Source organism: Eumetopias jubatus, unplaced genomic scaffold (assembly GCF_037043125.1).
Source record: "Eumetopias jubatus isolate StellerSeaLion01/CBP00866 unplaced genomic scaffold, mEumJub1_p1.0 scaffold_3, whole genome shotgun sequence".
In the NCBI taxonomy this organism is placed as follows: domain Eukaryota; kingdom Metazoa; phylum Chordata; class Mammalia; order Carnivora; family Otariidae; genus Eumetopias; species Eumetopias jubatus.
This window is the reverse complement of record NW_028274809.1, coordinates 46,015,306-46,039,921: the sequence shown is the minus strand read 5'-3', so window position 1 is coordinate 46,039,921 and position 24,616 is coordinate 46,015,306. Positions and strand designations below refer to the sequence as shown.

General features: G+C 34.1%; 1 protein-coding gene across 12 annotated transcripts in view; it reads left to right on the top strand.

The window, feature by feature from the left end:
* GULP1 (GULP PTB domain containing engulfment adaptor 1) overlaps window positions 1-24,616 on the top strand; it is a 91,034-nt gene that overhangs the window by 49,037 nt on the left and 17,381 nt on the right. For 5 of the 12 annotated variants that reach the window (XM_028125699.1, XM_088022085.1, XM_088022088.1 and 2 more), the window contains 3 exons: window positions 3,111-3,248; window positions 17,321-17,437; window positions 18,119-18,211. In XM_028125699.1, coding sequence (XP_027981500.1) covers window positions 3,111-3,248; window positions 17,321-17,437; window positions 18,119-18,211 — 348 coding nt within the window. Of the gene's footprint in view, window positions 1-3,110; window positions 3,249-17,320; window positions 17,438-17,633; window positions 17,715-18,118; window positions 18,212-24,616 lie in introns of all 12 variants that reach the window. The other 7 variants (XM_028125716.1, XM_088022091.1, XM_088022090.1 and 4 more) reach the window with 4 other exon arrangements.

The following is a 24,616-nucleotide window of genomic DNA, read 5'->3' as shown; positions in this document are numbered from 1 at the left end:
AGAAAGAAGAAAGAAAGAAAGAGAAAGAGAGAGAGAGAGAAAGAAAGAAAGGAAAGAAAGAAAGACAGACAGACATCAGGGATGTGCAAGCACAGAGGAGAGGCCACGTGAGGACACAGTGAGAAGGCAGCCGTTGGCAACCCACGCTGAAATACGACTAAACGCAGAATATAGAGAGAACTTCTGTAGTGTTTAGAATTCACCAACACTAATATGTGGTGTGTATGTGTGTGTGTGTGTGTGTGTGTGTGTAAAAAAGAGACAGAGAGCTCCATCATGGGAATGCAAATACAGCTCAGTGTTATCAGTTGGTGATTCTGAAGTCCCCCATAATAAGTCTTCCATAATCGTAGGCTGCCCGTTGACAGCTGTCAACCATATCACTCTGTTCTCTAAATTTTGACTACCAGATGTAACTTCCTGCCCGATCCTAAATCCCATGTACAAAACCTCAGTGAGGTGGGATTCAACTCAATATGATTAACCAGTTGAGTTTTGAGCATTACATCTTTGTCTTACCCAAATCAGTAACACAAAAGCTTTTCCTCCCTGTCTGAAGATCTCAATTTCCTAGACTTAATAGCTAATTTTCAAGAGACCCAATTGAATTTTTCCCTAAAAACATAAGTTTTCCAAGCTTTCAATAGGAAAAAAAAATTCTTTTCATCCCTACCAAATCGAAAAGCAGTCTTGGAGTTTTAAAATCTTTAAAATGTCTTATTAATTCAATTATATTACATTTGAATAGAGAGCAACTGACTCTTTACCCATATATTACATATGAACATAGAGTATCTGAACTCTTCATGCATATATAGAATGTACCATTTTTTGGATCCACTAACAAAAATAACCTAAAAAAGGTTTTACCAGCTCTGCTGAGCATCAGGACCCCGAGGAGATTCCTGGAAATGCTGATTGCTGGAGTCCCCTCAGGACTTTCAGATTCAGAATCTGCTGAACAAGACTTAGCATCTATATCATAAAGAACAAAACCAAAAACACCACCCCATGTGACTCTGATACAGCCTGTTCACAGATACGTGTTTAGGAACCACTATTTGGGGAGATCTAAGTGAATCAGAACAAAATCTGTCATTCATTTTATTTTGGTTTGTTTATTTTATTTAGTCGTAATGAAAAAAAATACTATGCTCCTAAAATAAATTTATTTATAGTAAAATGTACGTGTACGAGGCAGGATTTAAAAATGCATTATTAATCTAACATGGACTCATAGAAAATAGACTGTTTTTCTATGCCATTTGGATGGATGAAAACAGAAGTGAAAAGCAATCTCAATTGGCTCCAGTATCTTTCTTTCTGTGTCTTTTCCCCTTCCTCCTTTGTCACTTGTCCTTCATATGAAGATTATGCAGTGGTGGAAAGAGGTGGTATAGGTGAATTGGGGATTTACTTATTCTTTGTTCCAACTCCAATAAAATATGGCCAGTGTTAAAGTATAATTGTTTTTCACTGTGCTTGTGTTCCCAAGTCTATCCTGTCTCGTCAAAAATTAGGGCTACATTTAAAATTCACAAAGATTTATCACAACAACAAAACATTCACAAAAAATAATGAAGTTACGAGTTTTAGCTTCCTAGTCTTCTTTTGTAGGAAGATGCCTCTGCTAATCTAAACAAAAATTAAGATGATTCCCAACTGTCATTACCAAAGACTTTCTGTAATCATACTGGTTGATGAGTGAGCGAGGGCCTGTGTACATTTTACCACCAGCCTATGTAAGTGGTATATTTTCATGTTACTTGTAGTTTCTCCTACAAATGGAAAAAAATGAATCATTTTTCTATATTATGTAGTAATGACATTTCCTCTATATATAATTAACATGATTATGCAGTTAATAAACTGGTGTATACCTGCTGTCAGTATTTGGGAGCTACAATGTGGCTGAATGGTATTGTTTGATTGACTGTATTAACTTTTACACACACAAAAAATATGTCAGCAAGAAAAAGACTGGTCAATCAAAGTATAGGAGAAGAATAGTCTCAGACAAATGTGGCCATTGTCCATCTTAGCACTAACCACAAGAAAAGGAAGGTGTCCTCATCAGATGCCTCAGTAAGTTGAGCCCCTCTTTTTGGCATTGTTCCTTCCTGCTGTTGAAATGGATGGATCAAGCTATCTAGTAATGACAAAAATGTTACAGTCATATAGTATACCTCCTCATTCTAATTTCCATGTTTGCTTCTGGTGACTTACATTTGGTTTGTATGCAGGGAAAGAATACAGTGCTATAAACAAATTCTCTTAACATTTATCTGTATATCTTAATATATTAATTTTCAGTCTGATGAGCAGTAATGTGAAATCTGAGTGATAGATCAAATCTCATCAAAGTGACACATCGAACCCTGAACTTAGAAAGGTGTAGTAACAGATGCTGTAGTTATAGAATATATATAGAGTGTGTGTGTATCATATGTATACACAATATATATGTACATATATGAAAAATACAAAATTATAACTGTGTGTATGTATATATATATATATATAGTTACAGCATTTATCTTTCTAATTAGTAGGGTTGATTAAGTAATTTAGATGCTTGACATATAGACCTTCCTCATGAAGACATGTAAAATACAATTTAATATGAAAACTAAGGTTGAAATGGTAGTATGTTTCCTAGGAAATCATGTGCAGATGAATTTAGGTTTCAAACTGTAATACTAGTGAGGAGAAGTAAGATAAAATGAAAATGTTCTGGTAATAAAAGTGTTCTGCTAATTCTGTAACCCTTAATTCTCAGGGCCTCGATGTTCTTCTAAGTAAAGTTTCAGCATTTAAAGTAGTTGTCTCTTAAGATCCCTTGCAACTCAGAAAGTCCACGCACCTCTGATCCTCTCGTATTTTGCTTGTGTTTCTCTAAGTCCTATTGAGATGACTACCATAGTTTAATCTGAGTCGGGAGATCTATCTCCATTATGTATTTAAGTTTGGGTGTATGTAATTATAAACCGAAGCGTGACAGATGATTGTTTCACTTTTAAAGTCATAAGTTGTATGTTATTAACACAAGCTGGTATTTCAGAAAATGGACAAAAATCTCTTCAACTGTTTATTTCCATTTGTGTTCACAGGAAGTCCAACACAATTGCCAGCTTCATAGAATATCATTTTGTGCAGATGACAAAACTGACAAGAGGATATTCACTTTCATATGCAAAGATTCTGAGTCAAATAAACATTTGTGCTATGTATTTGACAGCGAAAAGTGTGTAAGTATGCCAGATGTTTTAGGGTGGTTTGTTCTGTTTTACAAGCCAGGAATTGTCTTGTTTCCGGCATTAGTAAAGTATTTGGAAAGGAATAAGGTCTGCAAATCCTTAACTACACTAATAGATTCATCCTGTCATGAGAATGTGCTTCAGGATTTCATTCCTAACTGAATTCTCATGTTCATGGGCACAAACTTGCATGCAAATTTCTTTCCTTAGAACGTCATGCCTGCTTATGTTATGCATTTCTTTCTTTTATAATCATATATTTGTAATTTTAATCTCAAATATGACTTAGTAATCACATAATACAAAGAGTAATGGTGAGCAGAGTGTTTCTTTTTTTCTAGAATGCGATGGATATGATAAAAATAAATATTTTAAACTCCAGGAAATAAAATCTGTATGGCTCCTTTAAAATATCTCCAATACTTTGAAAAGCTGGTTCTTGATTTTCATTATTCAGAAAACTTAATATAATGAAAGGTAATAGAATGGTATGTGCATGAGTGTTGCCTGCATGCATGTGTGTTAGCTTGCAAATATAAAGTTCTCAGCAAGTAAGATCAGTTAGGGAATTCTAAAGTTAAGTCCTGTAATAGTTCTTTTAATCATCTGGAATCTTCAGAAAACCCTACATCTTGATTATAAGCATAAGCTAATGTTAATCATAACCTAGTCTGACGTCCTATTATAAAACATAAGATATGAATTCCAAGCACACGTTGCAGCCATTAATGGCTTTAATGAAGGAAGAGCATCTAACCTCAACAACACTATTGGCTTAGGCGGGAAAAAGAACTTAATTCATTTATTTGCTTATTTTTCCTGCTGTTAAAAATAGCAAAGGATTAATATTATTATCACTCTTACATAATTTGTTCCTCTGATTCCAGTATGTGAGCTTCTTTTTTTTTTTTTGAAATAAAGATTTATTTATTTATTTTTGAGAGAGAGAGTGCATGAGCAGGGGGAGGGGCAGAGAGAGAAGCAGACTCCGCCCTGAGTCAAAGTCTGACATGGGGTTGATCTCACAACCCTGAGATCATGACCTGAGCCAAAACCAAGAGTTGGACACTTAACTGACTGAGCCACCCAGGCGCCCCAGTATTTGAGCTCTTGAAAGCAAATTACCTTTTGATTTGTCTATGTAACTCCTACATTAGGTGAACAATAGATGCTCAATGAATTTTTCCTTATGGAAAAAGGGACCATATAGAAAAATTTACAAAAAGCAAGTTATTATATGTATCTTTTAAGCTATAATGCTCTAAAAATACAAACTAATGTGCTAAGCTCTTGACATCATAGTACTTTTTTGAGGATTTAATGAACATTATGGAACATCTCATCAGAAAAATACGCTCACATATATGACAATATTGTATGTACAATAAGGCATTTATTATTTTTTAAAGATTTTATTTATTTGAGAGAGAGTGAGCAAGCGAGAGAGCAGGAGCAGGGGAGGGGCAGAAGGAGAGGGAGAAGTAGATTCCCCACTGAGCAGGAAGCCCGGATGCAGGGCTCAATCCTGAGACCCTGGGATCATGACCTGAGTCGAAGGCAGATGCTTAACTGACTGAGCCACCCAGGTGCCCCATAAGACATTTTATATAAAGTTCTAGTTGTTTTTGAAATTTATCCTATTAGTGAATGCATTATATTTAATATTTCAAGTGTTTCTTAACCATGATCATTTGCAGATGTTTTTCTCTATGTGATTGAGAATATGAAATTTGATATTTGTTGAATATCTTTTATGTGTAAGATATAATAACCTTTTACCACTTATACCAGGCAGTAAACTCAGTTGTCCTTCTTTCTTGCTTTACACATAGAAATAAATGGCCTTGGGGTCCTTTGAAATACTCATAAATAGAATTCATTATAAATATTAGCCTTGTTATAGATTTGTGTCACATGTTTTTATTTGATCTCCATCCAAATTTATTGGATTATTTAAAACATAAGTTTGTCAGAGTCCCTGCATAGTTATATTATTTCAAAAGTATAAACTCTATTTTACCCTAATCATAATTGTTTATAATTGATTTCAAGAATTTAAATTCCTTGACCCATTATTCTCTTTGGATATAGCATATTAGCCTTTTTTTCTTGAGTGTTGAAAATAATTTCTTGAAACCTAAAGCAGTGGCTCACAACTATTAGTGTATATAATATTCATAAAGAGGGCTCTTTGGTTTTTACTTGAAAAAATAAGCTCATACTGATTGGGGCTTGATCTCAGGAAATCCTTACAAGTTCACCCGAAATGATTCTGCTGCAGGTATATGGAAGTCTGGCCTTTGAAAAGAGGTCTAAGTTACTTCTTCAGCTATAAGCATGCATGACTTTCATAAGCTCAAAGAGGCTATGTTTCCTCAAAATTTCCTTATATCATTTCACCTCAAAGTTTTATTTGTTCTAATTATAATAAGGACTATATTTATAAAATTGATTTGATATGTATGTAGAACTTTTGACATGCCATCCTAATCTTTAATTCTCATTTTAAATAGCTTATCATGGAGGATTAAAACAGGAAAATAATGGCCCAATTGGCAAAACTCTTTCCTCTTTATAAAACCAAGGCCAGAAAAGTTGAGTGAGTTTACCAATTTACAAAGCTAGGTAGTAACAGAATCAGGATTAAAATTTAAGACCTTAGATTACCATTGGAGCCTTGGTTCCATCATGCTATATTACTTTTGTAACTGTGACCTATTCCAGAGCCCATCCACTCTTATTGGGGGCCTTTGTCTTATCTACTCACTGTACCTTTTTTAGTGCTTCTGTGAAATTGTTGAGAGTTTGAAAGATAGATAAAACCAATCATAGTATGTCTCAAGACTGGAAATTCACTACTTTATAAACAGTTTCATGTTGTATTAATGAGTCTCCCTCCCTCCATGGTGACAGTGAGGAGCTAGAGTACCCAGCCCTGCCAAGCAGTAATGAAGAGAGGCCAAATGTGGAAGCTGAACCTCTACCCCACCAGGCAGTAATGAGGTAGTGCTCTCCATTCCCATTCCCCTACTGGAATGGTATCATAGTAAGCCACTAAAACACACAGTGTAAATAATTTCTAGAGTCTTTAATATATAAAATATCCAAGATTTGGTTGAAAATCACTCATCATATAAAGAAACAGGAAGAGGTTAAACTAAATGAAAAAAGATGACCAGTAGATTCCAACACTTGAGATGAGAGAGATACTAGAATTACCAAAGATTTTTAAACAGCCATCATAAAAAGAATGGTAAACAATTACAAGCACTCTTGAGACAAATTAAAAAGTACAAAATTTTATCAAAGAAATAGAAAATCTAAACAAAGAAATAGAAGATATAAGAAAAATCCAGTAGGAATATTAGAACTGAAAAATTACAATAACCAACTGAAAACTCAGTATCTGGGCTCAGTGGCAGAATGGAGGGGACAGAGGAAAGAATTAGTGACCTGGAAATAGGAGAGATTACAAAATTCCCAATTTAAACAACACAGAGATAATAGGCATATGCATGCACACACATGTATACACACACAACACACACACACTGCAGACACACACACACAATAATATAAAAAGAGAACACGACTTCAGGGGTCTCTGAGTCTGTAACAAAATAGGTAACATTTATGTATCATCAGAGTCCTAGAAAGATAGAAAAAAGAAGAAAAAGAAGACAGCCTTGAAGAAACACTTGAAGAAATAATAGTTGCCCAATTTTGACAAAAGGCATAAACCTATAGATTCAAGAAATCGAGTGAACTCCAAACAGGATAAACCCAAACAGTTCCACACCAAGATACATCATAGTTAAAGTTCTGAAAACGAAAGACAGAGAAAAATCTTGAAGACACAGGACATAAACAAGTTCTAGAGCAGAAAATCAATTTGAAAGACAGTGTATTTCTCATTAGAAACCATGAAGGCGAGAGCAAGTAGCACAATATATTTTGAGTGTTTGTCGCCGGGAGGGGGGAGAACTGTCCAGAATCCTATACCCAGAAAAAAACATATGCTTCAGTAATTAAGGAGAAATTGAAAAATTATCAGATGTGGGAAAACTGAGATAATTGATTCTACCAGACCTACCCTAAACGAATGGCTAAAGGAAGTTCTCTAAACAGAAAAGAAACAATAAAAGAAGGAACCTTGGAACATGAGGAAGGAAAAAAGAACAGGATAAGCAAACATATGGGTAAATCTTTACTTTTCTAAATTATTATTTAAAATAGAAAATACCAACAGCGTTTTTCACAGAACTAGAATTTTCCAACAGTCTTAAAATGTGTATAGAACCACAAAAGACCCCGAATAGCCAAAGCAACCTTGAAAAAGAATAGCAAAACTGGAGGCATCACAATTCTGGACTTCAAGTTATATTACAAAGCTGTAGTGATCATAACAGTATGGAACTGGCACAAAAATAGACACATAGGTTAGTGGAACAGAATAGAAAACCTAGAAACAAACTGACAATTATATGGTCAATTAATCTTTGACAAAGCAGGAAAGAATATCCAATGGGAAAAAGACAAACTCTTCAAATGGAATAGGAGAACTGGACAGCAGCATGCAAAAGAATGAAATTGAATCATTTTCTTACACCACAGTATAAATTCAAAACGGATGAAAGACCTAAATGTGAGACAGGAAACCATCAAAATTCTAGAGAACACAGGTGGTAACCTCTTTGACTTTAGCTATACCAACTTCTTTCTAGATATGTCTCCTGAGACAAGGGAAACAAAAGCAAAAATAAACTATTGGAACTTCATCAAAACAAAAAAAGCTCTTCACAGCAAAGGAAACAACAAAACTAAAAGGCAACCTACGGAAGGGGAGAAGATGTTTGCAAATGACATATCTGATCCAAAATATATAAAGAACTTATAAAACTCAACATCCAAAAAATGAATAATCCAATTAAAATGGGCAGAAAACATGAATAGACATTTTTCCAAAGAAGACATCCAGATGGCCAATAGACACATGAAGAAATGTTCAGCATCTTTTCACTGGATGAATGAGGGAGATACAAATCAAAACTATAATGAGATATCACCTCACACTTGTCAGAATGGCTAAAATAAACGACAGGTGTTGACAAGGTTGTGGAGAAAGGGGAACCTTCCTTCACTTCCCACTTGGTGGGAATGCAACCTGATGCAGCCACTGTGGAAAACAGTATGGAGGTTCCTCAAAAAATTAAAAATAGAACTATCCTATGATCTGACAATTGCACAATTATTTACCCAAAGAATACAAAAATACTAATTCAAAGGGGTACATGCACCCTGATGTTCGTAGCAGCATTATTTACAATAGCTAAATTATGGAAACAGCCCAAGTGTCCATTGACTGATGAATGGATAAAGAAGAAGTGTGTGTGTGTGTGTGTGTGTGTGTGTGTGTGTGTGTGTGTGTATTACTCAGCCATAAAAAAGAATGAAATCTTGCCATTTGCAATGACATGGATGGAGCTACAGAATATTATGTAAGTGAAATAAGTCAGAGAAAAAGAGACACAAATACCATATGAATTCACTCATATGTGGAATTTAAGAAACAAAATAAATGAACAAAGGGGAAAAAGAGAGAGAGAGAAGCAAACCAAAAATAGACTCTTAACTCGAGAACTAATTGATAGTTACCAGAGGGCAGGGGGCTATGGGTTAAAAAAAAAAAAAAGGCAAAGAATAGTTTCTGATGTGATTCTAAATGTATATATAGGAAATATGTGAGGCAATTATTAAAAGGACAGTTGAAGGGATGTAAAACTTTTCTCTCACTTGAACTAGAAAAATGACAACACTATTAGACTGTGATAAGTTATATAAATATAATATGCATCCTAGAGCAATCATTTAAAAAGCTATACAGTGAGACACATTTAAAGTGCTACAGGTAAATAAAAATTTTCTTATAAAAATATTTCAAAAATTCACATCAATAATAGTGAAAAGAAAATAGAGAAAGAAAACAGGTGACAGAAAAGAAAAATTTAAACGGCAAACTATCAAAAATCACATTAAATGTAAATGGTCTAAATAAAAGAGGTGGTCAGAGTGGATTAAAAAACCTAATCCAGACATATATTTTCTATAAGAAACTTTCTGCAAATATAGTGTTATGGATGATACAGGAAGATTGAAAAGAAAAGAATAGAAAAATATATTTCATGCAAACATTACTTAAATAAAGGAAAAGTATAGTAATATCAGATAAAGTGGACTTCAAAATAAAGAAAATTATGAGGGACAGAGAAGGGCATTATATAAAGAAAAAAAAGAGTCATACCACCAAGAAAGCCATCTAAGCATGTATATCCAAACAGTAAAGCTATAAAGTAAGTGAAGTAAAAACTGATAGAACTGAAAGGAAACACAAGATAGACAATACACAATTACAGTTGAACACTTCACCACCACCACTCTCACCAAAATTGATTGAGCAACTAGACAGGAAATGATCAAGAATATGGAATTACTCTGTTACTCAATTACATCGTCAGCCAATGGGATCTGATTAATAGCTATGGGGATATCCACTCAACAACAGCAGAATGCATATATATGGTCTTCCAGTGCCAAAGGAACATGTACAAAATAAACCATATCCTGGGCTATAAAATAAATCTCAAACATTTTTAGAATTGAAACAAGAAAAAAATCAATTTAAAAATTAATAACAAATTCTTCAAAAATTGGAACTGAAACTTAACAAGTATTCCATGTGTCAGAGGATTTCTCAAAGACAACTATTAAAATATAGTGAACTGTATGTAAGTAAAATAGAACGTTATCAACATTTGAGTGATGCAGCTAAAACAGTGGTGAGAGAAAAATTTAAGACAAGTAAATTAACACATTAAAGAAAAGGAAAGTCTCAAATCAATGATCTAAGCTCCTACCTCAAGTACCTAGAAAACAAAACATCAAAATAAACTCAAAGAAAATAAGAATGATAAAGGAGAAATTAACAACATTGAAAACAAAAACAATAGAGAAAACTAATGAAACAAAGAGCTGGTTTTTTGAAAGATCATAAGAGTATCAAAATTTTAGTGAAATTGACAAAGTAAAAAAAAGACACTAGTTGCCAATGTCAGGAATGAAACAGGAGATTTCACTGCAGACCCTCCAGATAGCAAAAGAATAAGAGGCTACTATAGATAACTGTATACCTTTAAAAAAAATTGACAATATAGGTGAATTGAATCTATTTCTTAAAAGAGAGAAATACTACCATGAACCACCCAATATTAAATATATAATTTGAATAGCCCTGTAACTAAAAAGGAAATTGAATTTATAATTTAAAACTTATTAAAAGAGTACTCTTGATGTCTAGATGGTTTCACTGGAAGAATCTATAAAATGCTTAAGTAAAAATTAACATTATTCTACACAACCTATTCCAAAAAACAGAAGAGGTAAGAGCACCCCTCAATTCATTTTATGAATCTAGTGTTTCCCTAATATCAAACCAGACAGACAGTGAAAAACAAACAAAAATACAGACCAAGCTATATCCCCCAGGAATATAGATGTAAAAATTTCTAACAAATTATTAGCAAATACAATTCTGCAATATATAAAGGAATTATACACCAAGACCAAGTGGAATTTGCCCCAGGGATACATACCTTGTTCAACATTCAAAAATCCAACCATGCAATCAACCATATTAAGTGGCTACAGAAGAAAAAACATATGATCATATCAGTCAGTGCTTAAAAAATATTTGAAAAAAATCAACACCCATTCAGGGCTAGAAACTCTCAGAAAAATGGGAATATAAAGAAACTTTTTCAATTTTATAAAGAACATTTAAACTACAGGTAAAATTTTACTTAATGGGGAAAAAGCTGAATGCTTTCCTTCTAAGACTGAGAACTAGGCAAGGATTTCTACTCTAACCACTCTTATTAAACACAGTCCTGGAAGTTCTAAAGGCAATAAGGTAATATAAGAAAATCAAAAGCACGCAGATTGTAAAGGAAGAAATATTACTTATTTGCAGATATCATGATTGTCTATGCAGAAAATTCAAAGGATTCTACAAAAAAATACTTGGATCTAATAAATGAGTTCAGCAAGGTGACAGAATACGTGATAAACCTACAGAAATCAATTGTATTGCTGTATGCTAGCAATGAACACATGGATACAAAAATTTACAATTACTCAAAACAAAATACATAGGTGTAAATGTAACCTAAGATGTAAAACTTGTATAGGACTTGTATGCTGAAAATTACAAATTGCTGATGAAAGAAATAAAAATAGATGCAGGTAGATGGAGAGATATGCCATGTTCATGGATTGGAAGACTCAATCTAGTATATATGTCAATTCTCTCCAAATTAATGTACAGGTTTAATACAATTCCTGTCAAAATCATAGCAAGATTTTTTTTGTAGATAGGGACAAGAGGATTCTAAAATTTATATAAAAAGACAAAGGAACAAGAATTGTTAAAACAATTTTGGGAAAAAAAACAATAAGTAGAAGAAAAAGGTTTACCCTATTGCAAGACTTATTACATACTTATGGTAATTGAGACTACAGTTTTGGTGAAGGGATAAATAGATTAATGGAACAGAATGGAGAATACAGAAATCAACTCACAAACATACCCCACTGATTTTTGACAAAGGTACAAATGCAATGCAACACATGCAAAATGCAAAAGATGCCCTTTTCAATAAATGGTGCTTGTGAAATTAGATCTCTGTGGACAAATAAAATGCACACTGACTTAAATCTCACACATTATACAAAAATTAATTGAAAACGCATCATGGACTTAAATGTAAAATGCACAACTATAAAACATTTAGAGAAAGAGACAGAATATTCAGGGTGTAGGGATAGGCAGAGTTCTTAGACTTGACACACAAAACAGGATCCATAAATGGAAAACGTGGCAAGTTGAGCTTTATAAAAAATAAACATTTTTTTCTGTGAAAGTCCTTATGAAGGAGATAAGAAGACTACCCAGAACTGAGAGAAAATATTTGTAAACATATCAAAGAACTTTCAAAACTCAACAGCATAAAATATCAAATTGGAAAGTAGACAAAAGATATGACGGATCGTTTCATGGAAGAGCATAGTCAGATGGCAAATAGCACATGAAAAGATTTTAACACTGGTATCCATTAGGGAAATGCAAATTAAAATGAGGTATCACTGTACAATTATCAGAAAAACTACAATAAAAAAAGGTGGCAATAGAAGCGCCTGGGTGGCTCAGTCAGGTAAGCGTCTGCCTTCAGCTCAGGTCATGATCCCAGAGTCCTGAGATCAAGCCCTGCATTGGGCTCCCTGCTCAGCAGGGAGTCTGCTTCTCCCTCTGCCCTTCCCCTGCCTTTGTGCTCTCTCTGTCCCAATTAAATAAATAAAATCTTTAAAATAAATAAATAAAAAATTTTAAAAAGTGGCAATACCAGATGCTGGCAAGGATATGGAAAAGTGGTTCGCTTGTACATAGTTATTGGGATATAAAACAGTACAAACACTGGGGTAAACAGTTTGGCAGTTTCATAAAAACACTAAACCTGCAATTAGCATATGACTCATTTGGGCATTTATCCCAGAGAAATAAAAACTTGTGTTCATACAAAAACCTACATATGAATGTTTATAGCAGCTTATTCATAATAACCCCAAACTACAAATATCTCAGATAATGGGTGAATGGTTAAACAGATTCTGGTATATCCAAACCATGGAATACTACTCAGAAAGAAAAAAGAATGAGCTATTAATACATGAAACAACCTTGGTAACTCTCCAGATAATTATGGAATGAAAAAAGTCAATCCCAAAAGCTTACATACTGTATGACTCCGTTTTTATAATCTTGAAATGACAAAATTAAAGAAATGGAGAACAGATTAGTGTTTTTCAGGAGTTAAGGACATGGTAAGGGGAAACAAAGAGGATGTGGCTATAAAACAGCAAGATGAGGCAGTTTTGTGGTAATGGAATTATTCTGTATCTTGACTATATTAATATCAGTATTAGTTGGTGGGGTTTGTACAATAGTTTTTGTAATATATTACCATTGGGGGAAAGTGGATGAAGGGTACCCATGATCTCTCTGTATTATTTCTTATAACTGCATATCAGCTAAAAAATACCTGGAAAAAAACCTATGGCTATATTTTGTTTTCATTTTCATCTTATTTTAAGTAAATCTGGGCCAGAGAGATTTAGTGCCTTTCTCAGAGTCAGAAAGCTAGGTAACAATAGAATCAGAAGTCCAGTGTGAGACCCTAGATTCCCATTCCACATTCTTCCATCTTCCATGTTATATTACTCCCATGACTGTGACCTTTCCAGAGTCCCTCTGCTCTTACTTCATTCTCTTTATTCCTTGTATTTTTTATATTCAGTACTTCTGTGAATTTCTAAGAGCTTGGTTGAAATTCAGATGAAACCCTACCCTAGTATGCTACAAAATTAGAACTCACTTTATTAGTATCATGTGTTATTAAGATTTAATATTTATACAACTACTGTAGTGATCTCATTAAGTTTAAAAAATAAAATTACAATATAGATAATCATTATGATGTGACTGATCTTGTTTATTTAATATAAGGTTAATATACAATCAGTATCAACTCCTTAGCCATCATTTTTTTCAATTTTTTTTCCAAATGTTAATATAATATACTTTATTCACTGGATGTTACACTTGATATATATATTTTTAAGATTTGTTTATTTGAGAGAGAGAGAGAGTGTGAGTACAAGTGGGGAAGGGCAGAGGGAGAGAGATTCTCAAGCGGACTCTGTGCAGAGCATGGAGCCTGATGCAGGGGTTGATCTCACGATCCTGAGATCATGACCCAAGCCAAAATCAAGGGTCTGCTGCTTAACTGACTTCACCACCCAGGAGCCTCTACACTTGATAAAATTTAAATAGTAGCCCCAATAAATGATGAAAGCTTCACCCCACCAGCATATTTTCCTTTATTTATGTGAAGTGAGATGTAGATAAGGCAAAGTTTAAAACCTCTCTCTTACTTGTTAACTAATTGTAAAAAAGAGTTCATGTGTCAAAAGAATCATAAATTATTATTACTAGAAGGAATCATTACACCCAGTCTTTTCACAAGCTTTATTTGTAAGCTATTTATTATATATTCTTGTTGTATTTCATGTTTGCCTTGTAATAATTTTTTGAAATAAATTTTTTTGGATTTAACAAATATTCTTGCTCTTTATATTTCATTAAATGATTGGATGGGGGAATTCATCTTAGTCATTCATGGAACTGGGCTAATGTAATTATTCAACAGGGAAATTCAAATTAAAAACACATTGAGATAGCATCACTCATTCAGTTAGGGTGACCAGTTAAAAAGACTGTCAATATATGATATTGGTGAGAATGAGGAGCAACGAGAACTCTCTTACTGCTGGTGGGAATGTAAAAGGGGACAATTACTTTGCAAATCAGTTTGGTAGTTTCTTGTAATGTTAAAATAGAGCTATTCTATGATTTAGCATTTCCATTGAAGATATCCAGATTTTTGAAAACAGATGTCCACAAAAGGATTTTAGAAGAATGTAACAGTTTTATTTATAAGCAAAAATTGAAAACAATGCAAGTGTTCCTTAATAGGCAAATAGATAAATCAATCTGGTATATTCATTAGATGGGACACTAATCAGCAATAAAACAAATGATACATACAACATCTAAGAAACTCCAAAAGAAGCCAGACAGAAAAGAATATATATATACTATATGGTTCATTTTTATGGATACAAGGACAGACAAAACTGATTTATGATGATGGAATTCTAGCAATGGTTACCCATAAGATAAGTGATTTGACTGCAAGTAGGCATGGGAGAACTTTCTAGGAAGATAGAAATATCCTATATCTTTAATGATATGGTGCTTATATAGGTATATACATTTATCAAAGCACATCTGATTGTGCAAATATAATCTGTATGTTTTATTGTTTATAAAAATGTGTGAGGGCTTGTAGAGTCAAAATTTTGGATTTAAATCCAGTTTCTCCACTCACAAATTGAGATCTCACAGAGTTGAAGCTGCATTTGTATTGTGGGGATAATAATAATCCCTACCTCATAGATTAATTATGAGAATCAAGTGAGGTAATGTATGCAAAATATTTTCTGAGGAGTTAAATGCTGTTTTAATAAAAAGATGTCTTAATCACAAAAGATATGTCTTATCATAAAAAGAGAATATGATTTTTAAAAGTTACTGTAAACAATTATAATCAAGTCAAATGTTATTAATGATAAATCAAACTTGCTGCCCTTGAAACAATTCTCTGTAATGTACACCTTGAGTATTTGAGGGTAACATACTGTCTTAGGAGGAGGACACACTGAACCCATAATAAAGAAGGTAGAAAAAACAACCAGAATTTACAAATATGTCTTTATTATTGTAAAACAAATACTACCACATTACCTTAAGTTTTGAAGTTAGAGATTTAAAAAATGATAGTCCCACAATCTATTATAACCACATTTACTATGTTTTAATATTATATGTGATCACAACAACCAATGCAACTAATTTTTTTATATGTGTACTTTTTCATCAGTTGGAATCATTGAGCACACATAGTTTGGTATCTGGCGTTTTCATTTCTGTAGTATTCCTTAATGTAGCTTCTTTTTTCCCCTTTTTTGTGAGACAGATAGTACTTATATATAACTTTAGGAATATATTTTGTATTTTTTAGTTAACTGGATTAAACTATTTTTTTATACTAAAGGCATTCTTTAAACAAATAGTGAACTACAAAAATGACAATGTCTTAATTAAATCCATGTTATTCATAAAAGAGACTCTTAACTAGATTGGTTGCTGGAGGGGAGGTGGGCAGGGGTTGAGCTAGATGGGTGATGGGGATTAAGGAGGGCACTTGTTGTGATGAGCACTGGGTGTTGTATGTAAGTGGTGAATCACTAACTTCCATTCCTGAAACCAATATTACACTCTATGTTAATTAACTAGAATTTAAATAAAAGCTTGAAACATTAAAAAAATCTGTTATTAATAAAGCATATTTGCAATTTAGATTGTTCATAGCATATCACAAAGCTTTAGGATTTGCAGTAAATTAAAGCATGGCATTTTCAAGATTTAATATTACCACCAGTTTTTATGTCATCTGGAAATCTTATAATAAATATGACATTTCTGATGTATTAAATCAATTAATGCCTTCACTAATCTTTTTAATAAAATGTTAATAAAATAAATACATTTTTATTTAGTGTTTACATTGTGCAAGACACTGATCCCAGTCAAGATATGAATGAGGAAGGAATGAACTGGTAGACTTTGGACATTTGTGGCAGTTTCTGGTTGACTAACGAGAAACTCTAAATTATTTTTGAGGCCAAATTCAGATAACAGATATATTTTGTTCAATAGGCACTGTGTTTTACAGTAATATGGTTTACTATCATTTACAATTGGGAGTTTTCATATAAAAATTCAGATTTCTGACCTCATCTCCCATTTTTAAAACCTGACAACTCTGGGTTGGAATTGTTCATTTCCACAAGCCAACAATTAACTGGAACTGATTATTACACTTTGAGAGGGCATACCTCAAGTTTTCCACGACACCACCCGGTCAGCCTCATTCGAGTTACCTGCCAGGTTTAACCAGCCCTCCTCATTAGGAAGAGGAAATAAGTAGTAAAGCAACAAGAGAACTGCAGTTGGCAACATGCTTTCATTTAGTAGGCACCAAATATTTGAGGAAAGAAGGAAAACAAACTAGGACAAAATGCTATGATGAAATAGATGAGAAGGTGGATAGAACTCCTGCTTCCAACTTCAACAGCTACTCATTTAATTACCAAAGCTTTTTTTTTTTTAATTTTGTGCATGGATAGGCATTGAATTATGTTAGCATAGACGACTTGATTCATTGACCACATCTCTACTTGCAGCCATCGCCCCTTTGAAGTACCTCATGTGAATGTTTTTCTTGATTCAAAGAACAGTCTGACATATCAAATCTTTGGTTTTTACAAAGGCTGAAGAAATAACTTTAACAATTGGCCAAGCATTTGACCTGGCATACAGGAAATTTCTAGAATCTGGAGGAAAAGATGTTGAAACAAGGAAACAGATTGCAGGATTACAGAAAAGAGTGAGTAAACTAAACTTTCTGTTTCATGTTTATGTGATGTAAGTACAGGGAAACTTGCATATCCTCAAACAAATTTAGAAGGCCTGCCATTAAATTTCCCCCACACTGATTGGAACTGCTTTCACTGTGTTCCTATAATTTTTCATTCCTGATCCCCTGCACAGTTTTTAACCATTTTATATTGAATTCCCACAAGAACTTAGTGTTCTCATGTGACTTTGCTTCACTTCCTGATGCTTCTCATGGGGATCAGAGCAGCAGAAGCAGCAGATGCTGGGTAAGTGGTTTCCCATGCAGATCAGATTCCTTTGTAATTAAATTACACCCTTTCTCCACTGTCTTCAAAGTCATCATAAGCAAGTTTCACTGTCTTGCGGTTATACTCCAAGATTATGGGTAACAGACTGTACAGTGCAACCAGAAAACACAGAGATGAGGTATTAGAAACATGGAATTTGCACACGTGTAAAAACATATTTTAAATCCAATAAAAGGTCTTTCCAATGATCTAGAATTTCCTGATAGTCCCCAACCTTTATCAAATGATTTTCTCCCCTGTGCACAAGAGTACATTAAAATTTTAAATAATATAAAATCCTATTCATTAATGTAGCCAATATGATGGCCAATATTTTCCAAGAATAAATTTCTGAAGGTTATTCAATAATCATTGCTTTTTAGATTCAAGACTTAGAAACCGAAAATATGGAACTTAAAAACAAAGTACAAGATTTGGAAAGCCAGTTAAGAATAACCCAAGTATCAACATCTCCAGTAAGTATATAGACTATGTGCATGTTTTCCTTAAAAACAAGACTTCCTGGTGATAGAGCATTTCTGGATCATCAGCTCTGTGATGTTTATAATACTCTGGGATCAGGATTTAAAACACGGGTAGAGAAGAAAGATGCTAATTAAAAAATTAAAATTATGTTGGTAGCATAGACGAGTTGTTTTTCCATGTTGCTCTTTTCCCTCATGTTTTGTAGAATAAACCATCCCTCAGTATGTTCTTTTTCTCTTTGTGACATATTCTTTCTTTCACTCTTATTGATTACTATTTACTGAGGTTAGATTTAATGACCTAAGCCAATCCACCCCTGGACTACTGACCTTCATTATAGAAAATGGACTGTTAACAAGACTGACTTTGGTTTCTTACATTACATAGCAAGGGTTTCCACTGGGAGTGACACAATTGAATTTCAGACACCAAAATGAGGGGTAGTTTCTGCAGACAACTCTCAGATATTTATAGTTAAATTATTTACTTTTGGTTTATCATAGATTTAAAATCCTTTTCCCAATACGATATATGATGCCATTCTTTCATGATTTTGGCTAAGGGAATCTTTTGGAGGAGGAAGATGGAATTTAAGACAATATTTTTTCTGGCAAAATATATTTAGAAAACTTTTTTTCTTCTTAAATCATCTGTGCTACTGATATTCTCCAGTAAAGTATATATTTTATTTTGCATTTTAAAAATATTTAATAAAACTGAAACATGATTATGGCATTTGCAAACTTTTAAAAAGAATTTTTGTTTCTAATTTTTATTTGCAAGTCCATATTGGTTCAATCTCTAGGCTAACTCAATGAAAATTATATATATATATATATATATATAGAGAGAGAGAGAGAGAGAGAGAGAGAGTGAGATGGATAGATAGATAGATAGATAGATAGATAGATAGATAGATAGATAGATAGATAGATTGCTGGCTATGCAATGTAAGAAACCAAAGTCAGTCTTGTTAACAGTCCAGTATCTATAATGAAGGTCAGTACTCCAAGGGTGGATTGGCTTAGGTCATATATATATATATATATACATATATATATGGCTATCTAGTTCTAGAATATTTCAGCACCTTATAACCATAAATAATGCTCCTATAAGAAATTGCATTTAGGGTTTCAAATTTGGTGTGCCCTGGAAATGGGTCAAAAAACTTTCTTTTAAACTCACAGTTTTCCATCTTTCTCACTGAAGCAGGTTGGCATTTCCATTGCTTGGCAAATAGTGTATGATAGTGGGGCTGATATGGCCAAGATAAGAGAGGTTGTGAGTGAGGTTCGTATGTTCCCATGTACCTCTGTTATGGATAGTGATGCTGGCTTTATTAAAATATCCTTCCTGTTTTGTTTTTTGTTATTTTCTCTTCACTACCATCACTGTTTGCTTCTCATCAAGATTATGGTATTTATTTTCTTTCCTCCCTGGTCCCAAAGTACAAGGCATCGGCTCAAACTCCTTCTTTTTTTTTTTTTTAAGATTTTATTTATTTATTTGTCAGAGAGAGAGAGCACAAGCAGGGGGAGCGACAGGCAGAAGGAGAAGCAGGCTCCCGCCGAACAAGGAGCCCAATGCGGGACTCGATCCCAGGACCCTGGGATCATGACCTGAGCCGAAGGCAGACCCTTAACCAACTGAGCCACCCAGGCATCCCTCAAACTTGTCTTTAAACTTTGGTCCCAAAATGAAGTAACACCCTTCTGGGTCTTTTTGAAAGTCTTACTATAAGCCATCCTGTGAAACAAACTAGGAGTATAAACATAAATGAAGGGAAGTTACATTTTCAAGCAGTCTTTTTTTTTTAGATTTTATTTATTTATTTGAGAGAGAGAATGAGATAGAGAGAGAGAGCATGAGAGGGGAGAGGGTCAGAGGGAGAAGCAGACTCCCTGCTGAGCAGGGAGCCTGAAGCAGGACTCGATCTTGGGACTCCAGGATCATGACCTGAGCTGAAGGCAGTCGCTTAACCAACTGAGCCACCCACGCACCCCTCAAGCAGTCTTAATAAAGTGTTGTTTCTGTAATTCCTTGTATGTAAATAACAGCTTTACTTTAGTAAAGACCCATTACCATTTTGGATGTAAACCCAAAGCTCTGTCTCTAGATGAAGAACTAAGATTTGAGGGGCAAGGTAGATTTGGGAGGAGCAAGAAGTTCTGGGGCATGTTGATGAATGATGAAACAGCCCTCCCCTCTTTTATCTCCTGAAAGCGGGCATTGCCCTGGACTGGCACTAGGGCAACTAAGAAGAAGGTGGGTCAGGTTGGGAGTTATGCATGTGCATTGGTGATCTGGAATGGTCACCAAGTCAGCTTCAGAAATGGCAAGGATCAGGAGGAATGAAGAGATGACACTTGCCTTAGTTCCCATGAGCATGACAGTTGGCATGTAAATGAAGCACAAGCAGTCTGTATGTTCATTATTCAGCAGATCTCACTGGTAGAGTCTGTTATATAAAAAACAATAAAATTATTCAAATAGGCAGTTATTAAAAAGGATTAGCTCTCCAGAAGTTGTCATTTAATAATTATTATAAGCATTGTATTCATCTCAGTACTGAATGTGTCTCAATAGAATGCTTCAGAGACTATAACTAAAGGCTTAATTAAAAAAAGAGAAATCATTTTCTTTAAACCACTTTTTTGAACCTAATACATATGTGTAGAAAATTTATTGCTTCATTGATCATTATGTGAATAACTCAGATTGTAACTTTGCAATTATATTTTGTCATAGTAATATCTTAGTATTATTTATTTTAACTTCAAAAATTACTTGTCTTATAATTTTTCAGTTTCTAAAAGCTTATATGATTTTTGAAATTGCCCATATACTGGAGGATGTACATCTTTAAGATAAAAAATAGAAATTATTTTATTTTTAAAGGAAGGAAACTCAACATTTTTAAGTTGCTAAAAGATATCTGATGTTTTAAAGTTTTTGAAGAGATTATGAACAAATACTTTTGCCTTTCATTTTTTATTTTAGTTATGTAGCTGTGGAATAAATTAATATAACACTAAGTGCTATATTTATTTCACATTTCTTAAAATTATCTCCCAATTTTCTGATATTAAAAATGAACTGAATCAAATTATCTACAGTTATTTAGTATGAAATATTTTTTTAAAGATTTTATTTATTTGAGAGAGAAACAGCATGAGAGGGGAGAGGGTCAGAGGGAGAAGCAGGCTCCCCGCTGAGTTGGGAGCCCGATGTGGGACTCAATCCCAGGACTCCGGGATCATGACCTGAGCTGAAGGCAGTCGCTTAACCAACTGAGCCACCCAGGCGCCCTTTAGTATGAAATATTGCCATGCTTATAAATATCCACTCTGTTGAAGATTTTTTAATGATTCAAACTATTAAAATTGAATTTGGAAAACAATGAAAATTGTAAATAATTAAAATATAAATTTAAAGTATAGGTAACTTGTTTAATAGCTTGCAGTGGGTCTATAGTAAAGCAAATTTCTGTTAAGTTAGAACTTTCTTATGAAATTTGACCACCAGTTTAATAGGAGAGAACGAGAACACAAAGCGCCTCACAGAGTGCCATCATGTATAGCAAAGTTAATGCACAGTAAATGCCTGTTGGGCTTGTAATTCTGGAAATGAGACTCTATAGCTTTTCTTTCTTTGTTCGTTTCCTTTGCTCTCAGAGGACTGAAGGATAGAATGCTCCAAAATTGCTAAAGTTCTCAGCGGTTTGTTTAAGGGATTAGAGGCAACAATTAATGCATGAATTGAAGAAGTGCTGAAGTGAATTATGAATCCCATTATGCACATCAGAATTGCAATATAGGTGGGTTTGGTATGAAAAATTAATTTGGCATCAGGTTCTCCCCAAGCTTTCAGTGTGTTATGGTGAGAGGAAGCCCCAAGACAGATGACTCTTCTCCAATGACCAGCCCAAGATGGGTCTTGATCCTTTTGGGAGCCAGATTTTCTGAAGACACACAGAAGTAACTCTTCTGCCATATAAAAGAGTCTAATTCAGAAATGGTTCTCTATAAATGATTTAACACTATAATTTGGTTCATAAAAATAGGCATATAAAACAACAGTTTCCTGAAATATCAGGATTTGCCAGTGGAACACAATATAATCCACATCAAGCAAGTGTTAGTCAAAGTAAAAGAAAAGATTTATCTCCGATCCTAGCTTTAAAGTAGTCTCTTTGGAAAGAGGGAGAGAAGAGAACAAAAGTAGGAATGGATTTATGGAGGGATTGTGAAATTAAAAGTAATGTAGAAAATGAAAATAATTCACATTGCTGGTTTGGATGCTATTCTTATCAGTTGTGTGATGAAATAGCAAATAAAGTCAAATATGGGAAGCATCAGAAAAATAAGAAACATTTTTGATTAGATAATTACAAGATTGCAAGCTATTTTTCCTAGCAAGAGGTCCAAAGTTATAGTTGAATTTCTGTAACACAGAACAATGGTTCAGAGGAATCAGATCTCCTCATAAGAAATTTCAACTTTTGAGATGGTGATCTTTTATTCTATATTAAGTCATAAGTGAAAAATGTGAGGCCCTGTTGAGTAGAATATTCCAGACTGAGAACCTTTGATACTTTAAGGAGTCACCATGTGGGTGAGAACATAGATAACATTTCTCTGCACTCCCCAAAGGCACCCTATGGAAAGATTGCTATTTCTTAGATGGTGGCCGGCCATCCACATATGTGTTATATACATCATTGTGAATTGGTCATTCTGATTTGTTTTGAGAATGCAAACTAAGTAATTTTGGTTCAAACTTTTAATGAAATTCTTCAGCAATTCTAAAACATCCTTTCAAGGTTTCACTGTGTAAATTGTAGTTTTGTTTTTATTTTTCCCAGTCCTACCAAGTCATCATTCCTTTTTTGAAATAGTATCTTAGTGACATGTCTTATGTATTACAATGCATATCACTTTGATTTTTATTTTCTCACATTTTCCAACTCCACACATTAGATACAGTTGTGATCTGTTATGGCAGCTTGTGAAATATTTATTGAATATCAAATACGGTCATATGATATTCTAGGCTGTTGGGTTTTAGCAGTCTATGAATTTCAGCTGTTATGGGGAACGGAGAGCTAGATGGGTAATCATCTCATAGGTAAATGAATAAATAAATTTAAAAATTCAGATCTGATATATGCTATGAACAAAATAACATACAGCGGAATAGGAGAGAATTGGTGGGGACTCTTAGAGACAGTGATCAGGGAAGCCCTTTCTGCGAAGGTAGCATTTGAATTGAGACCTGCAGTTGGTCAATGCAAAGGGCTGGAAAGAGTGACAAGACCTTTGTGCCTAGAGCATAGTGACCAAGAGCCAAAAAAAGTTGGAGATGACACTGGAGAGAGAGGGGCTAGATTTTATAGGGCCCTGTAGAGGTTTCTTTGGTTGTTTTTTTTTTTTTTTTTTTTCTTTTTTAATTGCACTGAGAAGTTACTCGTAGGTTTTAAACAGGGGATTTGGGGATCATCTGACTGATGTATGCCCCACGGTCTATAAAGAGGCCAAAATGAGGTCCCAAAAACTGTCTAGGAGACTATTTCAGTAGCTTAGGAAAGATAGAAGGGTAAACTGGTCTGGAGTTCTGTCATTTCAGACAGTGCATATAACTTGATACATTTTTTTTTTAAACATTGGGAGAGAGAGAGAGTGAGCACAAATGGGCGAGGGGCAGAGGGAGAGGAAGAAGCAGACTCCCAGCTGAGCACAGATCTAGTTGTGGGGCTCCATCCCAAGACACTGATTTCATGGCCCAAGCCAAAGTCAGATGCTTAACTGACTGAGCCGCCCAGGCGTCCCTAAAGATACATTTTGGAAGTAGAGCTTGCAGGATTTACTGATGGATTGGTTGGGGCTGTAGAATAAAAGAGGGGTCAGAATTGTCCCTTAGGGTTTTTTCCTGAGCATTGGGTTGGTGATGCCATTTTCAAAATAGACATGACTTGGTGAAGGTGCATGACAAAGATTTAATATTTCACTTTTGCTCATGTTAGTTCTGCCTCCTGGACAGCCACCTAGAGATGCTTATTGGGTGGTTGAATATGCAAATCTGGAATTGAAGGAGGAAGTCTGGGCTCATGATTATAGTACTTGAATGAGAAAAGGTTGCTCTTTTTCTGTCACCATTTGGACTGTTGTTTATTGTTTTAGTTAATACACCCAGTATAAATTTGCCCACTGTGAGGTTCTAGAGTAGTTTAGTTCTAGCTAAGGAAAACAAAATAGAGACTTTTTTTTGCTCAGTATTAAAATCAAAAGACATTTCTAACTACAAACCAATGTATATGTTCAGTATATATCCAAACCTGTTTTTACTTAAAACCAATTCCTCATATGTGTGATGAGTGAAGGACCACACCTATT